This window comes from Peromyscus eremicus, chromosome 14, assembly GCF_949786415.1.
Source record: "Peromyscus eremicus chromosome 14, PerEre_H2_v1, whole genome shotgun sequence".
In the NCBI taxonomy this organism is placed as follows: Eukaryota; Metazoa; Chordata; class Mammalia; order Rodentia; family Cricetidae; genus Peromyscus; species Peromyscus eremicus.
Window position 1 is genome coordinate 80,348,339 of NC_081430.1, and position 19,208 is coordinate 80,367,546.

Genomic DNA, 19,208 nt, shown 5'->3' on the forward strand with positions numbered 1-19,208 from the left:
TATAGATCTCTGGTGATGAAAAGACTTTCCATTAGTAGAGCTGAGCCGGACTGACTGAAGTTCCTGTCTATGGGATTAGGAATCTAACTAAATGGATTCACAGGAAGTGCATAGTATAGAGAGCTGTGAAATTAAGCATGTGATAAGGAAATGTCTTGTGGTGCAGATGGTGTGCTGTGAAGTCATATTGCTCCTTTGTTTAATTCTCCTGCTTCTTACTGTATCTAACAATGTCTAGGCGGCTCTGTTGATGTTTGCTTCGATTGTTAGTGGTGGCCAGCATGCTTGCTGTCTCAGTCTCCTCTTGAGGAGTAGGTGCAGAGTGTTATTGATCTGCGGGGAGAGCAATCCTGACTGTCAACTGGTGGCTTAATGAGCATCTTTATTTCTGTATTGGTCCCCTGCTGCCAGAATTTCTATTGTAGCTGAAAGGAAGTTAATGTTGCAAATAAATAAGGAAGGGGAGAAGGAAGGGAAGGGGAGAAGGGGCAGGAAAGAGCAGAGCTGGGATGGGTCGGGGTCTTCACAACTGGAGACAATTTTGTTACCTAGTTGTTTACCTCTTCAGTTTGATGGGTTATCAAACCATGCCCCCGTCCCCTATGTGCTCCACCTACATTTTGAAATAAAAAGTTGTAATAACACTAAATTGCTAAAAAAATTTCATATTAAAAGTGTATTAAACCGTAGCAAGTGGGGCTGGAGAGATAGCTTAGTGGTTAAGAATACTTTCAGTTCTTGCAGAGGAGGACCTGGATTTGATTCCCAGCACCCACATGGATGTTCACAGCTCTCTGTAACTCTAGTTCCAAGGAATGTGTTGCTTTCCTGGGACTCACAAAGTACACACACATATGCAGGCAAAAAATTCATTTGTACAAATGATAAATCTTTAAAAACTAAGAAGTGAAATGATACAGAAGAAGAAACTATTGATGGTGGAGGTTCAGCACTCCCATGTTGGTTTTATGTCTTGTGTGTCTGTTCCAGCGTTTAGTTTATTCCTATAATGGATATGACTTCACCTGTCTTTAAAACGTCAGTTTTCCAAGCGGGGTTTGGTGGCATGCGCCTGTAATCTAAGCACCTGGAAAGCTGAGGCAGGAAGGGCCTGGTGAGTTCAAGGTCAGCCAGGACTACTGAGAGAGACCCTGCCTCAAAAGGAAGAGTGGGGGAGGGGTCGGTTCTGTGGTAAGCCATTTTCTAAGAAGAACTGAAATGTGGCAAGAATGAGCTTCGATCTTCATGAAACTGGCATTTTAGGGGCTGGATGTTGTAGAAATGGAATGGAAGATGACTTATTTGGGTTTTGTAAGTCTGTGAGAATACTGAAAACACCCACTCTTAAGAATTATTTTATGCTAGTATAACTTGAGAGCTACTTTCTTGAATTCCCTCTTTGTTGTTGTGTAAGCAAGGCAGGCGCTCTCATTGGTCCAGTTGGTTGGTTGCCCCTCCATTTTAGAAGGGATACTTCTTGAACCACAGCTGTGGGCACTCGTGCTGGCCCTGGCTGCTGCTATAAGCAACAGTTAGCACGTTGTTCTACTTAAAGGTTAGCAATGAAAGAGCAGCATGTAAAGTTCTGGAATGTAAAGGAAATTATAACGGTCTGGCTGTAGAAGTATCTAGAAAGCTTAAAAGCCAGGTTTAATTAGATGGCAGTACAAAACCATTCTCCCTTTTATAAAACATGGTAAGAGGAGTGTGAATGGAAACAATGGGCATTTATCTGACCAGCTAACCAGACCTACCCTGCAAGAGCCCTGCAGTCTGCAGGCAGGGAGCATTTTTGAAACACCCCTAAATGTTCCAGCTTTAAATAGCAATGAGTCTCCTAAACTGATTCTGCGTGCTGCTGGAGGAATGAAAGCCGGCTGCCTTGGAGGCAGGAAGCTGACTATCGAGATGCTTAATTATCGTGGAAGTAAGTGCTTGTTACCATTGAGTGCAGCATGCAGTGTGCGGTCCTCCTCGGTGTCAGAGCGTGATTTGTAGACAATGCCACCCTGTCAGCTCGGTGCTGGTTCAGCAGCATCTTTCCAAACATGTATCTGGCAAGAATTTAAAGGCCACCTCTTGTGTAATTTGCGGAATGCTGGAAAAGGATCCTCTGCCTCTCTTCAGGATGTATGCACCCATGCAGGAGTCTGTGCTCAGACTCTGTGCCTGCTGTCCCCAGCCTGACGAGCTCATGAGGAAGTTCGTCTTCCTGCCCATCACCTGGAAGGATGGCAACAGTTCTCTGTAATCTGGTGGAGGACATGGAGCAGGCTGCCCAGAGCAGCATTTGGTTTCTGTCATCGTCATAAATTAGCACTGATGGGGTGGAGGAGGCTGCGCTGCTTAAGGAAGTGCAGGCATTTTGTGAATTAGCGGAAGACTTCCAGCTCCGAGAGTAGATGAAAGTAAGGAGAGCCTGGGCAAGGGTGGAGGTGAGTGCCGGGCTGCTTCTGCAATATTCTTCATGTGGGTAAGTAAGAAAGTGGAGGAAAATACAGCAGCATGTTGGTGGATATGATGGCTCCAGGAAACGCTGCTTGTTTTCTCTGTGCTGTGTGTGTGTATTTGCTCTCGCCGGCTATGGTAAGCTTTTGTAGGGAAATAAGTATCGATTTGAAATATGAAAGGAATTTAAAAAGTGAGTTGCAGCATAATCAATAAAAATCATGTTGAATTTTTAGTTCTCAGAAGGCTGTCTTGCATTGCTCTAATTATCTGGTTAGGTTGGCTTTGTCTCAAACTTCTGGTGAGCCCAGTGGCATGATGTCTACATTATTAGAGGTCATGGAAGCGAAAGTCTCTGCTTGCAATTAGGAGCCGCGATGCCCTAGAACAACCTGGTACCCTCCGAGCTTTATGAAACAGTTCAGCTAACCTGAAGTATTCATAGCCCTTCTTTCAGTGTCATTGATGGGTTTTATTAACTGTTTTTACTTTTTTCTTTTTATATCTGCTTTATTAAAAATGTGGATTTTGGAACTGTGCACCACATTCCAGCATTGGGTCTTTTGTCCGAGTGTCTGATTCCTGCAGTTGCATGTTTATTCTAATGTGTTAGCCAAGTGTTAATTCAGGTTGTCTTCCTCTCTTTAGGGGGAGCATGGGATTATGGCGACCACAGAGTCCCGGTGATGCAAGTTCTGTTCAGTCTTTTCTGAAGGAAGCCTTCTGTTAGAGTGAAGCACAGGAACTATTGTGGATTACAATGTTTGGAAGATCTGGATTCTCAGTGGTCTGAAAACAAGGCTTCATTTAACCTCTTAAATGAAAAGGTTTAAGATCTCAACACGACTGCTATATTTCCTGGAAGCCATTCTCTAAAGCAGAAGTGCACATTTGAAACACAACATGGTGATCCTTTCTGCAGGAATTTAAGTGATTGCTTTTTACACCATGACCAGCTTGAAGCGGTCGCAGACGGAAAGGCCTGTCACTGCTGACAGAGCCTCTGTTATCAGCACAGATGGCACCCCCAAAGTTCACACTGATGATTTCTACATGCGTCGCTTCCGGTCCCAAAATGGCAGCTTAGGATCATCAGTCATGGCTGCAGTAGGGCCCCCTCGAAGTGAAGGTCCTCACCATATAACCTCAACCCCCGGGGTCCCCAAGATGGGGGTTAGGGCAAGAATTGCAGATTGGCCTCCAAGAAAGGAAAACGTAAAAGAATCTAGCCGTTCAAGCCAGGAAATAGAAACCTCAAGTTGCCTTGAGAGCCTGTCCTCCAAAGGCAGTCCTGTGAGTCAGGGGAGTTCTGTTAGCCTCAATTCCAATGACTCAGCCATGCTGAAGAGCATACAGAACACCCTGAAGAACAAGACAGGGCCAGCGGAGAACATGGACTCCAGATTCCTCATGCCCGAAGCCTACCCCAGTTCCCCCAGGAAAGCCCTGCGCAGAATCCGGCAGCGCAGCAACAGTGATATCACCATAAGTGAGCTTGATGTGGATAGCTTTGATGAATGTACCTCCCCCACCTACAGGTCAGGGCCGTCATTGCACAGGGAATATGGTAGCACATCTTCAATCGACAAGCAGGGAACATCCGGAGAAAGTTTCTTCGATTTGTTAAAGGGCTACAAAGATGACAGATCTGACCGAGGTCCAACTCCAACCAAACTCAGTGACTTCCTCATCACTGGTGGGGGCAAGGGATCTGGTTTCTCCTTGGATGTGATCGATGGGCCCATCTCACAGAGAGAGAACCTCAGGCTCTTCAAGGAAAGGGAAAAACCACTCAAGCGGCGCTCTAAGTCTGAAACTGGAGACTCATCCATTTTCCGTAAATTACGCAATGCCAAAGGTGAAGAACTCGGGAAGTCGTCGGACCTTGAAGACAACAGATCAGAAGACTCTGTGAGGCCCTGGACATGCCCCAAGTGCTTTGCCCACTATGATGTCCAGAGCATATTGTTTGACTTGAATGAAGCCATTTTGAACAGGCACAATGTGATCAAGAGGAGGAACACTACCACAGGAGCTTCAGCGGCTGCTGTGGCTTCCTTAGTCTCTGGCCCTCTGTCTCACTCCGCCAGCTTCAGCTCTCCTATGGGCAGCACGGAGGACCTGAATTCCAAAGGAAGCCTTGGCATGGACCAAGGAGACGACAAGAGCAATGAGCTGGTCATGAGCTGTCCGTACTTTCGGAACGAGATTGGCGGAGAAGGCGAGAGGAAGATCAGCCTGTCCAAGTCAAACTCTGGCTCCTTCAGTGGGTGTGAAAGTGCCTCCTTTGAGTCCAGCCTCAGCTCTCATTGTACGAACGCAGGAGTGGCGGTTCTCGAAGTGCCCAAGGAAAGCTTGATGCTGCACCTAGACAGGGGGAAAAGGTACACCGTGGAACACGTGGATCTTGGCGCATACTATTATAGGAAGTTCTTCTACCAGAAGGGTGAGTTGATGTTTATTTCAGTTTTTTTTCATTTTGCTCTACTCATAGAAAAAAAGACAGAATACGTATACCGACAGTTTTAGCAGTGTGATGTGAGACGTGTGTGGATTCTTTGTCTTGATGGCTAAAATGTTTCAAAAGCTTTTTGTTGTGATTTATTTCTTTGCCTTTTGGGGGTAGTTCTTTGCCTTTGGATATTGAAATGTCATAAATTAAATATTAGGGTTTTTTAAGTTAAAACTCATTGATTTAATGAGTATAATTCTGTTTTGTTGACTTGCTATGTCATCTTTAGGGAGATAGCTATATCTATATCTGTATCTATCTATATATATATGAAACTCTGTTAGATACAACTTTTTTTAAATTACAAAGCAATTTTAATACTCTCCTCCATTTTTTAGCACTTTTTGACCTCCTGAGGTTTTTTTTTAAATCAGATTTACAGTATATTTCTATCCCTTTCACAGGACCTCTGATAAAAAATAAAATTCATTGTGATTAAAGTCTCAGAGCCAATGAGACTCTCAGGCAAGACTTGAGTGTAGGCCTTTAATTTGAGTAGAAATGCACTAAAGGTGGAGATGTGCCCTTAACCCTCAATGTGTTGGTGGTTTGTTTTCTTGTCTTTTTTGGAGATGGTAGGCTAAAAGTGTGTGTGTGTGTGTGTGTGTGTGTGTGTGTGTGTGTGTGTGCGCGCGCGTGCGTGCATGCATGCTTGTGCATCTGAGATCATATAGTCTTATTTTGTACTTTTAAGAAAAGCAGGATGATTTTTGAAAAGTAGTGTAAATGGACTCTTTATCAATTCCCTAGTGTTTTTGAATGGCGTTAAAATTGAGGACTATGTGTGTCACCCAGGCACCCAAACTAGCAGCATGATGGTCGTTGTACACTGGTGCCCTCTGACTAGTCAGCTTTCTCTGCAGCTGGATGAAGAGGCTGTGCTGGGGGCTTCTTGCTTTTCAGCTTCTCCAGTGAGGTTGTGATTGCCGACTACTGTTAGAGGGTTTGAAATGTTACTTAGCTTCATTCTCCTGAGTGAAGTTTGCTCTCAGATGCAGAATTCCTTCTAGCTTATTGAATTGCTCACTCTAGACTCTAAGTGTCTTTAAGATTATTGTAGGAGAGACACTAATGAAGGTTTACTGGTAAAAGACTTGTGTCTCATCACTAAACACCAATCTCTCTTATTCCTAAGTATCTACAACATGGCTTCTGGAATCAATATAATGTATATCCCAGTTTTATTTTCAAAATGACTTTCTGAAGTTCAGTTTTAGAAGTGATCTTTCTTTTGCATGTGAGGGCAGAGGGTTTCTCAGACTCACCAACTTGGTGTTCAGGGACTAAGAGTTCTTTGTAAAGGTGGACACTGCCCTGTACCCTGTAAGGTTAGCATCCTTGGCCACTACTTCATAGATGCCAGTAGATTTTCTCTTTGCCCCTCCCCACCAGTGAACACAGACTACAATATATCCAGTATTGCCAAATGTTGCTTTGGTGGTAAATTACCTCTAACTAAGAACTCCTACTCTATATTGCCTTGGAATTCTTCTAAGCTTTTTTGAGGTGTTCCTATGTCTCTGAGAAGCCATCTTGGTCCACCTGTCATCGACACTGACTTAGAGTCTAACATATAAGTGAGTGTACTTTATCTTATTTGTGCACTAGTTTTTTGTTTTTTGTTTCTCACTGGATAGTGTAATAATATTTGACATGAACAGATTTCAGCACTTGTGACCAGGCACTGTGCTAAGCTTTTCATAGGACAGTTTTGATTTCTAACTCTTAATGCCCTTGAGGGAGATGATGTTGTTAATCATGGTTTCCAGAGGAGAGTACTGGGGCTTAGGCTGTCCTTGAACTCCTTTGTTCTGTGAGGGACAGCATGTTCTTCACCACTCTTCCCTCACCTCTGTTATGCGAGAGGAAAGAAAAGGGGAACCTTCTTTTAAGTATTTTTATCTTTCAAAGGTGTGGAATCAGAACTTGAATACCTAGAATCCAAAGTGAGTCCTCTTACTGATTCATAGAACCTTCTAAACTCAGAAGCCCCAATCCAGCAGTTGGTGGGTTGGAGCATAGAAAATACCCTGATTCCAACCAGTGGAAGTGCTACTGCTTAATTGAAAATTAAATTAATTCTCGTTAAATCAGGGAATTGTTAAAAATATACCAGAGGGATTTATGACATAAATAGACGTTGCTCCTGTGGGTCCAGGTACCTTGCTGATACTGCTTCTGCTTTGCACGCTACCTCTTATTAACGGCACAAGCTAGTGATGTCCTCTAGCACCGAATCTGTTTGTAATTCCCTCTCGTTTTTCAGCTGATGTGCCACATCTGACCCACAGCTTTCTCCTTAGTGACTTGCCTCTGGAAAGTCTTTCTCAAAGCCATCAGTGTAGCTTTCATAGAAACTGTATTTATCTTTTATGCTCATTTAGTCAGCTTCCATAATTAAGCTTCATAATTAGAATAAGTCAGCTGGCCTCAGCAGCTCTAGGAAGATGCAATGAATTCTGCTTCCAGCATGAAGTCCAGCTGGTGGGAGCGGGAAGCTTGTGTGAGTACAAGAGGTGGCCAGCTCATGCCACTGGCACCTGTCAGCCTGGTGTCAGGGACAGTGAGGGAGTGGCTGATTCAAGAGGTCCGTCCATCCAAGGGAAGTCCGAGTGTCTTCGAGCACTGTTTGGCTGTACACCTTGGAATTTCTGAGCCGTTCATTACATTATTGATAATGTCCTACAAATGATGACAGTGATAACCCGAAACAGAAATTAAACTCCTTAAAATTATAACCACATGTAAAATTACTGTGATGGCAATAATATAATATTGTATCAATATAATAAAATATAATTAAAATAATTCTTACATTTCTTACATGCAGCTTTGGCTCAGTGAGGTCTGTGCCTGCCTCTTACCTCTTTCCCCCAGTCTTTTTGTGGAGAGAGTAGCATAGTCAGGAGGACTTCCCCCTGGCAGCAAGGCTACAGCTCCCTAGTGTGTCTTGTCGCCTCACCCTTCAGCTCCTCTTTCAGTCACCTGTTTATGTGTCCCTGACTCCACTGTGGCTGTTTCCAGGGAAAATTATTATTAGTAATTATTATTATTATTATATTTATATGTTAGATAATAAATATACTCTATTATTATTGTTGTTTCCCTCGGTCAGCATCATGTGTAATGTTCAATCATGTTCAGCTGATGAAGCCTTGATTACTTTAATATTACTTTGTTTTTATAAGCATTATTATTTTGTAAATTTAAACTTAAGAGGCCTCTTGATGCTGGACCACAAGAGGAGCCCCGCGCTTCCCCTTGGATTAGCATCAGCCATCCATACTCTTCTTTCTGCTGCTTTCTCTTGTCCTCTCCTGTTGGGCTTTTCATCCAGCATGAGATGGCAGTGAGGATGTAGTTGCTTTGCTGTGTTTCTGCCTCGTGCTTTATGTGGTCTCCTCACCTAATGCTTTTGGCACTGCCGTGAACCTGTCATTGTGGTTCAGATGATGGCACCATATGCTGGGCAGAGGGGTGGCAGTCGTTTAATATCACTTGTTTTCCTTCGAGAACATTCAGTTTCGTGTTCAGTCTTTCTTTGGTCACCAACATCAAAGTGCCAAGGAGATTTATAGATGGCAGATACTAAGGTGGAGTAGCTAACTCCAGTGTTGCCTGTAGCTAGCATGGCATGTAGGAAGGGACTCTGTCCCAGCTGGTAGCTGTGTCATCAGGCGGTCCCACAGTGTGTTTCAGGTTTTCTTGGGGTAGACTATTCAGGCAGTGTATTCTGGAATTCCACTAATGGAAGAGAGGTGTGTGTGGGTTGCTTTGATGGTATTATTTATTGAGACAGTGATTAAAAGTGTGTGTGTGAGAGAGAGGGGGGCAGGGATGGGGCATTGCTTGGTGTCAGGTTATAAAGGTGCTCTGGTAAGGCAGGTTTCTTGTTGCTTCATGGCCAGGAGAGACTGCCATTGTAGGCCATCTCATGGAAAACAAATAATAAAACCAACAGCTCTAAGCCAGTGATTTTATTGTTCTTACCTTCCTTTTTATGCAACACACGTGTGCATGCACAAGTACACAGTTGAGTATGCTGGGCCCTGTGATAGTCATTTTGAGGAGAAAATTTAGATTTCAGTTGTTCCTATAAAGGCTGGTGTGGTGATATACTATGTGCCCTAATAAACTTGCCTGAGGATCAGAGGACAGAGCCAACCACTAGATTAGACATAGAGGCTAGACAGTGGTGGCACACACCTTTAATCTCAGCAATTGAGATCTCATGCCTTTGCTTGGGAAGCACGCATGCCTTTAATCCCAGGAAGTAATATGGCAGTGCAGAGAAAGGCATATAAGGCGTGAGGAAACGGGAACTCAGTCTCTTTAGGCTGAGGATTTTGTAGAGGTAAGAACTAGTGGCTGCTGCTCTGCTTCTCTGATCTTTCAGCATTCACCCTGATACCTGACTGGATTTTTTATTAAAAGACCGTCTAAGATTCAAACAACAGACTGGTTGCCAGTTCTCTTTCTTTTCATCTTGTAGTCAGCCATCTTTAACAGCTGCTCTCTAGAACATGGCACACACCATTATTTGTACAAAAGTGACAGCTTCTGCATTGATGTATTCTGTTTTGCTATCAAGAGCTGTGTTTTATGTCCCAGTCTATTAAATGAGTGTCATTAGGTCATTAGCGGAGGGAAAGAGGGCACTGAGAGCCAAAGACCCAGACCAGCTCCACAACTTCCAGCTAAACTCCCTAGTCACAGATAGCTGAACACACACTGTTAACGAATAAGTTACGCTAAAATACGTAGTATTCCCCTATTCTCAAGAGTTCTTCTGTGTTCGTGTACACTTTATGGGTAAGGCAGGTCATCTGCTTATCTGATGTTTTTCAGAATTAACTGTCTTGCCCTGACTACGTGGTACCCTCTCTGTATGTAGCCTTTGTATATGCTAACAACTGGCAGATGGCTGGTCTATTTCTCTGTGCGGTTAGATCTTCTATTGTTTCTAGAAGAGATGTGAACAAAGACCTTTGAGGTTGTGGAGGACAGGCATGCCTGCATTCACTGCCTAATGTGAGCAGACCTAACCGGGATTTGAGGAAGGTGGAGGCCATGTAGCCTATTTTAATAGATTGAGAACCCCAGTTATTGGTTAGTCCCCAGTTCAGCATTTAAACTCTGAGACTTGTTTCTGTGTGGGCAAGAGCAAGCACCTTAGAGAAGTTAGCTCTCATAGAGGAGGCTGGGCCTTGGATCAGAAAGAAAGGAGAGCACGAGGAACAAACACAAAATATCCCTAAGGCTGCTTATGTTGTTGAGAAAAGTCCTGTGGGAGTTCCTTAGTGTTAAGGGTTCTTCCCGGGTACTTATTTGTGTTTGTTTTAATTTTCTGAGGTAGATCATTTAATCTTCAGGTACAGTCAATAAGACTGTGCTCCCAAGCATACTGTGCTCTTAAAGGTAACAGTTAACTTCACCTTCCATGGGTATTATAATTTGTTTTTATTAAGATTACGCCAGTTGTCCCCTTCATTTGAAAGTAAGTGTGTAAGTGTATGTTCCCTCACAGAAATGTGGTATTATTGGTTGGTTTTTATTTATTTTAGCCCCATGTTGGGCGCCAATTTTTTTGTTGTAGGTTGGTCTTTGGTCTTTGGGGGGCCCACCACTCAACTCCCAAATAAACCACACACAAAGGCTTATTTTTTTATTTTTTTATTTATTTTTTTTTGGTTTTTCGAGACAGGGTTTCTCTGTGTAGCTTTGCGCCTTTTCCTGGAGCTCACTTGGTAGCCCAGGCTGGCCTCGAACTCACAGAGATCCGCCTGGCTCTGCCTCTCGAGTGCTGAGATTAAAGGCGTGCGCCACCACCGCCCGGCTCAAAGGCTTATTATTACTTATGAATGCCCGGCCTTAGCTTGGCTTAGTTTCTAGCTTTCCGTATCTTAAATTATCATGACTACCTTTTACCTCTGGACTTTTCCTTTTCTCTAACTGCTGCTGCAAATCTTACTCTTACTCCGTGGCTTGCTGTGTAGCTAGGTGGCTGACCTCTGCAGTTGTCCTCCTTCTCTGGCTGCTAGATCTTGCATTCCTCTCAGTCTTCTCCAATATATTCTCTCTGCCTGCCAGCCCCACCTATCCTTTCTCCTGCCTTGCTATTGGCCAGTTCTTTATTAGACCATCAGGTGTTTTACACAGGCAAAGTAACACAGCTTCACAGAGTTAAACAAATGCAACATGAACAAAAATAACACAACTTGAAATATTCTACTACAATGTGGGGCATGAATTTGTTATTGAGAAGCTTGGCTAGGTACATGTTTTGCTAACCTCTTTGATTTGAGGTGATACTTCACTGTGTTGCCTGAGCTAGCCCAGAACTCTTAGGTCCAACTTTTCTATCTCAGCCTCCTAAGTAGCTGGAAATACAGGCAGGTGTCCCTGTACCCACTGGCTGCCATCTTTCTATCTGCTTAAGGCTTCCAGGCCATCACACACTAAGTAAAGTATTACACATTGCTTCTTTGGAAACAAGCATTCTCTCCTTCCTTGGCTGTGATTCCCCAGCCTCTTGACCCTCATTATTCAGAGCTTCTCTCTTACCCACAAAGTGATTGAGCTCAGAGGTTATGGGGTGCAGAAAGGGCATGCACTCACTCTCCTCCATTTTCTTATAGATCAAATGGGCCATCAGAAGACCCCACCAGCTCAGACACAGGGCTTTATTCAAAGCCATCCTTTCAGATCCATTCATATAAAAATGCAGTTTATTTGGCAATAAAATTGGAGGTGAAAATACTGCCCATATCCTATGTAGAAAGTCCCATAGGAGAGATTTATTTTAGAATTTGATGCCAGAAGTTCTTTTCAGACTTTATCAAATGTCTACCTTTTGATGGCAGGTATATTTGTGCATATCTTGTTTAATGCATTCTAACTTATTATCTGAAAACTCATAACCAATTTTAGTATTCACGTATTCAACCTTCAATATAACAAATGCATTTGCTTATACATTCAGCTTCTGTTTTCCTATTCTGCCTCATTAGTGTGATTTTTCCATATGCCCCAGTTATCAGTAGCCTCAAAAACCTTTCCAAAAACTATATTGAATTGCATTGATTATCCATATCATATACCTCTACTTCCAGGCTTTCTCAGTTCTTGATGAGTCTTAGTGGCTCTTGCCTGCCTGCACTGGAATGGCTTTGAGTTGCCCTGCCTGACACGCCACAGAAGTTGAGACCTTTTTTGGCATTGTCCTCCTTCTGTAAATACCTCCACTGTTGTAAGTCCATTGTTCTCAACCTCCAATCATTTTGGAAGGCGACTAGAGTCTCAGTAGATTGTAACTAAGGCTCTTTATGCCCCATTACCACCCCTATGCATAGTTGCAGGTCCTCCTTGTCTGCCTATGGTTGGAATTATAGCAATAGATTTTTGAGTCTTTCCAGCTATACACTATCTTCCCTGTTCAGAACCCAGCCTTTGCCAGGACCATCTTTCGTTTAGCCAGTCAGGTTGTCTGATAAGCAGATGATGAGAAAGGAACAGACAGGCTGGGGGCCTGGTGATGACACCTGTAGAGTCTGAGAGGGAAAGGAAGCAGAGCATGTGGAGAAACCTTTCAGCCGGTGAGGCAGCATAAGAGAAAAGGGGAATGGAGGCAGAATTAGGCCAGAAGAACTTCCGACAGGGTTCATATTAACAAACATCTTAGCCAATGTAATGGAGAAATAACATCAGGAAAGTCCCCAACAGGGGGACAAATGCCTGGCCATGTCACTTCCTGCCACACCCCTAGCCCTCATGCTCAGGTACCAACTAAGGGCTGCTTTGGCAGACTCTGGCTCAGCTGTCTAACTGCCACAGATCCAGAGGCCAGAGACCAGCTAATTGCTTTTCCTGCAGGCTGAACCAATGGCAAGTTCTTCCTAAAGGGAAATCAGTGTTGCATCTCAATGGCTGTTGCAGATAGAGGAGATGGAGGAGTTTGAGGCCCGCATAGAGGCTTCATTCTACCCAGAAAAGAGCCAACTTAAAACAAGATTCGGACCAAAGCATAACTAGTGCTGGATACGGTGGTCCACACCTTTAATCCAGCACCCGGCAGAGGCAGGGGCAGGTCTAAGTTCCAGGCTAGCCTGGTCTACATAGTGAGTTCCATGACAGCCAGGGCTATATAGAGAGATCCTGTCTCAAAACAGAAATAAAAAACAACTCCCTTCAAAGCATAAATAGGCTTGCTTGTTGCAGGAAATAGTATGGGAATACAGAAAATAAAGTTTATTTCTATTCACAGGACTACCCCAGACACTTTTGCACTGATGTTAAATAGAGAAATAAGTGCATGTTCATTTATTTTCTTACTCGGTTGTTCATAAACTATTTAGAACCTATTTTATGCGTTCTTCCCTTGTAGCTCTGAGGGGCACTGGCCCCCGGTAGCCTCCCTAACACACAAAGGCTGAGGGCTACTACTGGGGAAGTGTTGTGACCACTCCACCAGGACGTGTCATTGAGGGGTGAAAGGGCAGCAAGCGGGGTGCAGAGTAGAAACCCTCACTTGTAACCGAGAGTGTGCCTCCTTCCTCCTACCAGCCCCTACTGCAGCATTTCCCTCCTGTCCTGCCCGTCAAGGAGCCTTGACTGTCTGTCCAAGGCCCAGGCCCTCGCCCAGAGCTCATTGAGTCACCGTGGTCCTCTTGTTTCTGTGGGACACCTTGGGGATGTATTGAACCACAGCAGTCCAAATGCACCTCACCGATCAGGACCACAGGTTAGGTTGTTTGGGAAATGTCTTCGAAGTGAATGTTTGGTGCTACTGTGTAGTATGAGCTGAGCGACTCATAGCATTGGGTATGACGGCTGAGAGTCCCCTGTGCATGTGGCCTTTTGCTATTATTCTCCAGACCCTCGGTGTGTGAAGTTCCTTTTCTCTTCAAGAAATGAGACCTCAAGTAACTGCGTGGTTATGGTGGTTTTGTGGGAGTGGACCAACTACCAATTGACGTCTGTAGGCATAGGCATCCTCACTAAGTCTGATTTTTCACTATTGCGGACTTGCATACACATGCAAATGGATTCAATGGATTCTCTGCATCTGAACTCTAGCATTCTCTAGCTACTTTGAACTGATACACTTTTTTTTTGAAAGATAATTGTTAGACTTTTGCCATAGGCTGATGGAAGTCAATAGAACACTCATGATTTTGTTATTCATTTGCCCTTTATTTAAATAGTTTTCTTTATATTTTTGCTATGATCATTTTGATGGAGTTTATTAAGGTCAACATAACTTAATAATAAAATTTACCATTTTTTTTAGCAAGTAAGGAGACTATTGGGGCCTGCTTAAGCAAATACTGTTTTGTTTTGGTTGGTTGGTTGATTAATGGATTGATTTTTGTAGTTCTAGGGATTGAACCCAGACATTTCAGATTGCTAGTCAGACACTCTACCCACTGAGATAGATCTCTGTTGCTGTTTTAAGCAGCAAGACTCTATTCCACTTTCTCTCCATCCTCCCCTCCTCTTCCCTCCCCCCCCCCACCCTCCCTTCTTTCCAGACAAGGTTTCATTGTCTCAACCATTGATCCTCCTGTCGCATGTGCCCAGGTGTGGGGATTGTGGAGAATAGTACCATGTCTACCACTCCATTTTCAGGAGTTACCTGTGGAGAGAAGACTTGGAACCTCAGAGTCCCAAGCGTTTCCTAAGTGTGGGCACTCACTGTGCACATCAGTAATCACAGGCTCAGTGCAGTGCTTCAGGACAGAACCCTGGCGTGCGGCCAGCCCTGTCTGTGCAGATGTCCCCATCAGTTCCCTGACCTTTAAACTGTGGTGTCCAGTCCTGGGCACTTAGTTCTCATGGAAGCTCTGCCCTTACAATTAAAATAAGCCCTGGGGGCTGTGACAGTGAGACTCTGAAGTGGCACACTTCTCAAGAAGTTTCTTTAAACAGCTGGCCTGTTCTTACCTCCTCTTCTGCCAACGTAGCTTTCGTTTTAAAGGCAGGCTGCTTCCCACTTTCATTTCTGCTGCTGATATTAACAGTATTTAGTTCTTTTAGCTTTATCTTCCCCAACGTTAATATTCATAGTAAGAAAACAAAACAGGAACTGATTGGACCCAACCCAGGCAGAAATGAAGAGCTTCAGAGAAACCTGTGTTCTATTCAGGCGCCTTCCTAGTTTCGTTCAGATTCTCAAGTGAATGAAAATATTAAAGGTCAAAGTTCATAGAGGGAACCTAAAATGACAGCAGCATAACTAGGAACCCAAAATAAAATGTTAGATATGAGCAACGGTGAGATGATTCCAGTTTGGGCTTGTACAGTGGCCCCTGGTCCTCTGTCTCCAGTAGAGAGTGGAGCTTATCTCTTCACCTGTACGGTGGCCCCTGGTCCTCTGTCTCCAGTAGAGAGTGGAGCTCATCTCTTCACCTGTACGGTGGCCCCTGGTCCTCTGTCTCCAGTAGAGAGTGGAGCTCATCTCTTCACCTGTACAGTGGCCCCTGGTCCTCTGTCTCCAGTAGAGAGTGGAGCTCATCTCTTCACCTGTACGGTGGCCCCTGGTCCTCTGTCTCCAGTAGAGAGTGGAGCTCATCTCTTCACCTATACAGTGGCCCCTGGTCCTCTGTCTCCAGTAGAGAGTGGAGCTCATCTCTTCACCTGTACGGTGGCCCCTGGTCCTCTGTCTCCAGTAGAGAGTGGAGCTCATCTCTTCAGCTTACTGATGGCGTTTGCAGCCCTCACTCCATCCCTATGCCACTGTCTTTTCTAGAGAAAATGGGGGGGTCCTTCTGTGTAGTCAGGAGGGAACCCTAAGATTAGAATGTGAGTATTTTTATGGCTTCACTGTGTGTTGCCATGCTGGCTTTTGAAATGTTTGGGGTTGTCCACACTGCTGCCACACGTGTGAGTCCCAGCTCTAGCAGGGGCTTCTTTGTATTGTTCGTTTTTCATTTCAGAAGAGTTTCCAGCTGTGCTAGGCAGAAGACAGCCATTTAATCCGGTTTGTCTTAACTTGTGTTTTCACTGTTTAATTTCCCCATTTAAAATCTTAAGTTGATGATTATATGTAAATATTAGGCCACAAATTATAATTTTATAAATCACTGAGTAAAAATTAAGGTATATCTTAACTGTTCATAATTCTCAGTTGCGAGTACAATGTCCCTAAGGAACTGTTTAACTGAAATAATACTAATAAACAGACAACAAATGAAACCAGTATGAACAATCCAGAAACTGTGGTAGAAGGCTCACTCTTGTGGCTCAGCTTTCCTTTTCTCCTTTACAGTTAAAATGCCAGGCCTGGCTTTTTGACTGCATATGTGTGTGCACAAAGCTTAGGGGCAAATGGAGTGCCTGTGTTTGATGCAGTTGCTAGAGTCTTCAACTATTCACCTTTCTTCTCTTTAAGAATGTCAAATACTCATTATAATTGTGAATGTGCTGACCATAAATAAATCTCTTTATGTGGAATGCCCCAGAAACAGTAGAATTCCTGAGTGTTCCGTGTACCATCTTGTTAGACTTCATAATCCATAAGAAAACTTTAGGGGCTCCAGACATGGCTTTGTAATTGGTGTGTTGGCTGCTGAGTGTGGCTCCCCAGAAACCATGTAAAGCATCAGTGGGCTTGGCGGCCCGCCTATAATCCCAGTCCACAGAGGTGGGTGGAGCCTGGGAATCCCCAGGGCAAGTTGGCTAGCTATACAGCCAAATAGCCAGCTCTTGGTACAGCAAAAGACATTGCTTCAATACTTGGGTGGTGTGCCATCTTGGAAGATACCCAGCATCAACCTTGGGCTTTTACATACATGTACACACATGAGCACATGTGCCCATATACATGTGATCATACCTCCACACATGTACACCACACACATACACAAACAAAAAAACCTTGAAGATAAACATCTATTAGAATGTTCATTATGAGCAGTGAAGATTGGGAGGAATCAATGTTATGGGATGACACTAATATGTCTCATGTCTCACACACACACACACACACACACACACACACACACACACAAACTTTGCAAATCGGGAGTAAGCAGAACATGTGCTCTAAGTGAATAGCACGTCCCTCTGGCCACCAAATGTGTTTAACTCTTTGCTGTTTATAAGATTTTGGAGACTTCTGGGAAGACAGTACAGTTATAATTGGTAAGAAAATGAGCTTTGATGTCATTGGTGGATATGCGGGATTGTGGTGCTGCGGTTTGTGCTTGTGCCTGTCCAGAAACTCCCGTTGCCATGCCTCTAAAAGTACGGCGATGGTGTGCTGGGTCTTAGCATGTCGTTGTGCTGACTCTACAGTACCGCTGTGGTTGGTGATGTAGTGCCCGGGTTAAGTCATCCGCCAGCAGCATTTCCACTCAGGTCTGCAGCTCCCCATGCTCTCTGCTCTTCCTCTAACTTTCTTTACCCTGAATTCCCTGTCCAGTGTCCTCCCTTGTTTTCCTTCCTCTCTCATCTTCCCATCCCAGAAGAAAGGCAGAGCCAACTGTGCATCTGCCTGGAAAGGCTCCCTGTCTGTTCTTGACAAGAGTGGAGGGAGATGGCTGATAAGAAGGGAAGAAATTTTAGTTATTATAATTTATGCATTTTGGAGCTGAGGCTGGGATGCTGAGAGGAAGATACTGAAGTGGATGGACAGAGCCAGACATAGCCAGAGGCTAGACTGACCAGGTAGAATCTGGCACATTTGTCTTGAGATCAGAATCTGAAATCTAAAATTCAGTTTATACTGGCTTGGTGAACTAAACTCTTCTCTCCTGGGGACAGTGCATCACGTTAGGATGTGAACTGAGGGAACTGGTGTTTGTTTGCAGGAGAGGTTTACTTCTGTTCCCATAATTCCATAGGCAAAAAGAGGGGCTGTGTACCGACATGGCTTTTATTGTGTACTTCTTACACGGCATGAGACCTTTTGAACTTGCAGAGTCTGATCCTCTGGGAACAACACCAGAACCTCTGTCTGTATCAGTGGAACTGACAGAGATGGAGACTGACCAAGACACCGCTGTAGAAATAATAGCTAGAATTCCTTGTTTCCGTTTTAAAAATCATGTGTCTGTATAAAGAGGCATGGAAGTTCGAAGAGATCTCTCTGGCCTTATCCGACCAGAGATGGGTGTGTTTGAAGATAGTGTTTGAAGTTCGTTGATGATTAGCCCATTCCCCAAGTACGACTCAGAAATAGATGGGAAAACACGCACAAATATATGTTAGGTTTTGATGGTGATGCCAAGAAATGTAATTTTCATTTTTAGTCTCTAGTTTTATTATAGTTTATTTTATATAGGGTTTAGTTTGTTCTTAAAATAATACCTTTATCTCCCAATTAATACTAAAGATGTTTAAATTTGTGCTTTTTGTTTTATAATGCTTCTACACCTTTATCTCTGAGATATATGAAATATTTGTTTTCACTAATCTGTTGGGAATTCTTAATACTTTCAAAGTACTAGTTTTACTTTGTAAATTCCTCCAGTGCCCTCCACTTTTCCACTCTTCTTTTAGAAGATGCCTCAGGGGCATTCCAAGTGAGACCGAATGAAGGGATGTCAAAATAAAGTCAAATGAAGTATGGTCATGGGAGTTTGGACACCTGAAGAGGTTTAAATGGCCCTCAGCTGTGAGAAGTCTGGGTCTAGAACGGCTCCAACTAGTGACAGGTCATAAAGACCTTTTAGGAGGCCATGAAAAATATCCAAGGCCTCTGAGAACCCGTGCGTGGATTTAAAGCTTCATGGTTACTGGCCAGAATTGCATTTGAAAAGGAGTGTCTAGCTGCCCTGTGAACTTGGAGGAGAGCAAATAAGACAAACATGAGTACAGTGAGCATGGGCAAGACAGTAGACAGTTGAGAGATGGTTGGGGATCGAGTTCAAAGGGCGTGCAGGCACCTGGGTGAATGTGGTGGGTGCTGGAACAGGGGTAGCTAGGAGTGCTGTCTAGTTCCCATGGGAAGGTTCACATGGAACTAGCAATTGAAAACCTTGGAGTGAATGGGTTATTCAAGAATAGGAAATAAAGTCAAGCAAAAACAGCCAAAGTGGTTGAAGAATAATCAGAAGAAGGTGATTTCATATTAGTCAGTGAGTAAGAGTGTTCTTAAAAAAAAAAATGACCATCTGTACTAGATGTTCCAGAGTTTGAACAAAGTGAAAAATAAAAGCTCTGATTGTTCTCACTCTGAGGCAGCCATGTAGTGGAAGTGAGCTAGCAGGATCTAAAGTGAAGATCTAAATAGTAGTTTCCGGGGGGA

General features: G+C 43.8%; 1 protein-coding gene across 3 annotated transcripts in view; it reads left to right on the forward strand.

The window, feature by feature from the left end:
* Positions 1–3,103: 3,103 nt before the first annotated feature.
* Positions 3,104–19,208, forward strand: part of Sipa1l1 (signal induced proliferation associated 1 like 1) — a 111,960-nt gene continuing 95,855 nt past the window's right edge. For all 3 annotated transcript variants that reach the window (XM_059279675.1, XM_059279676.1, XM_059279677.1), the window contains exon 1: positions 3,104–4,894. In XM_059279675.1, the coding sequence (XP_059135658.1) occupies positions 3,397–4,894 (1,498 nt within the window). In that variant the 5' untranslated portion in view covers positions 3,104–3,396. The remainder of the gene's footprint in view (positions 4,895–19,208) is intronic.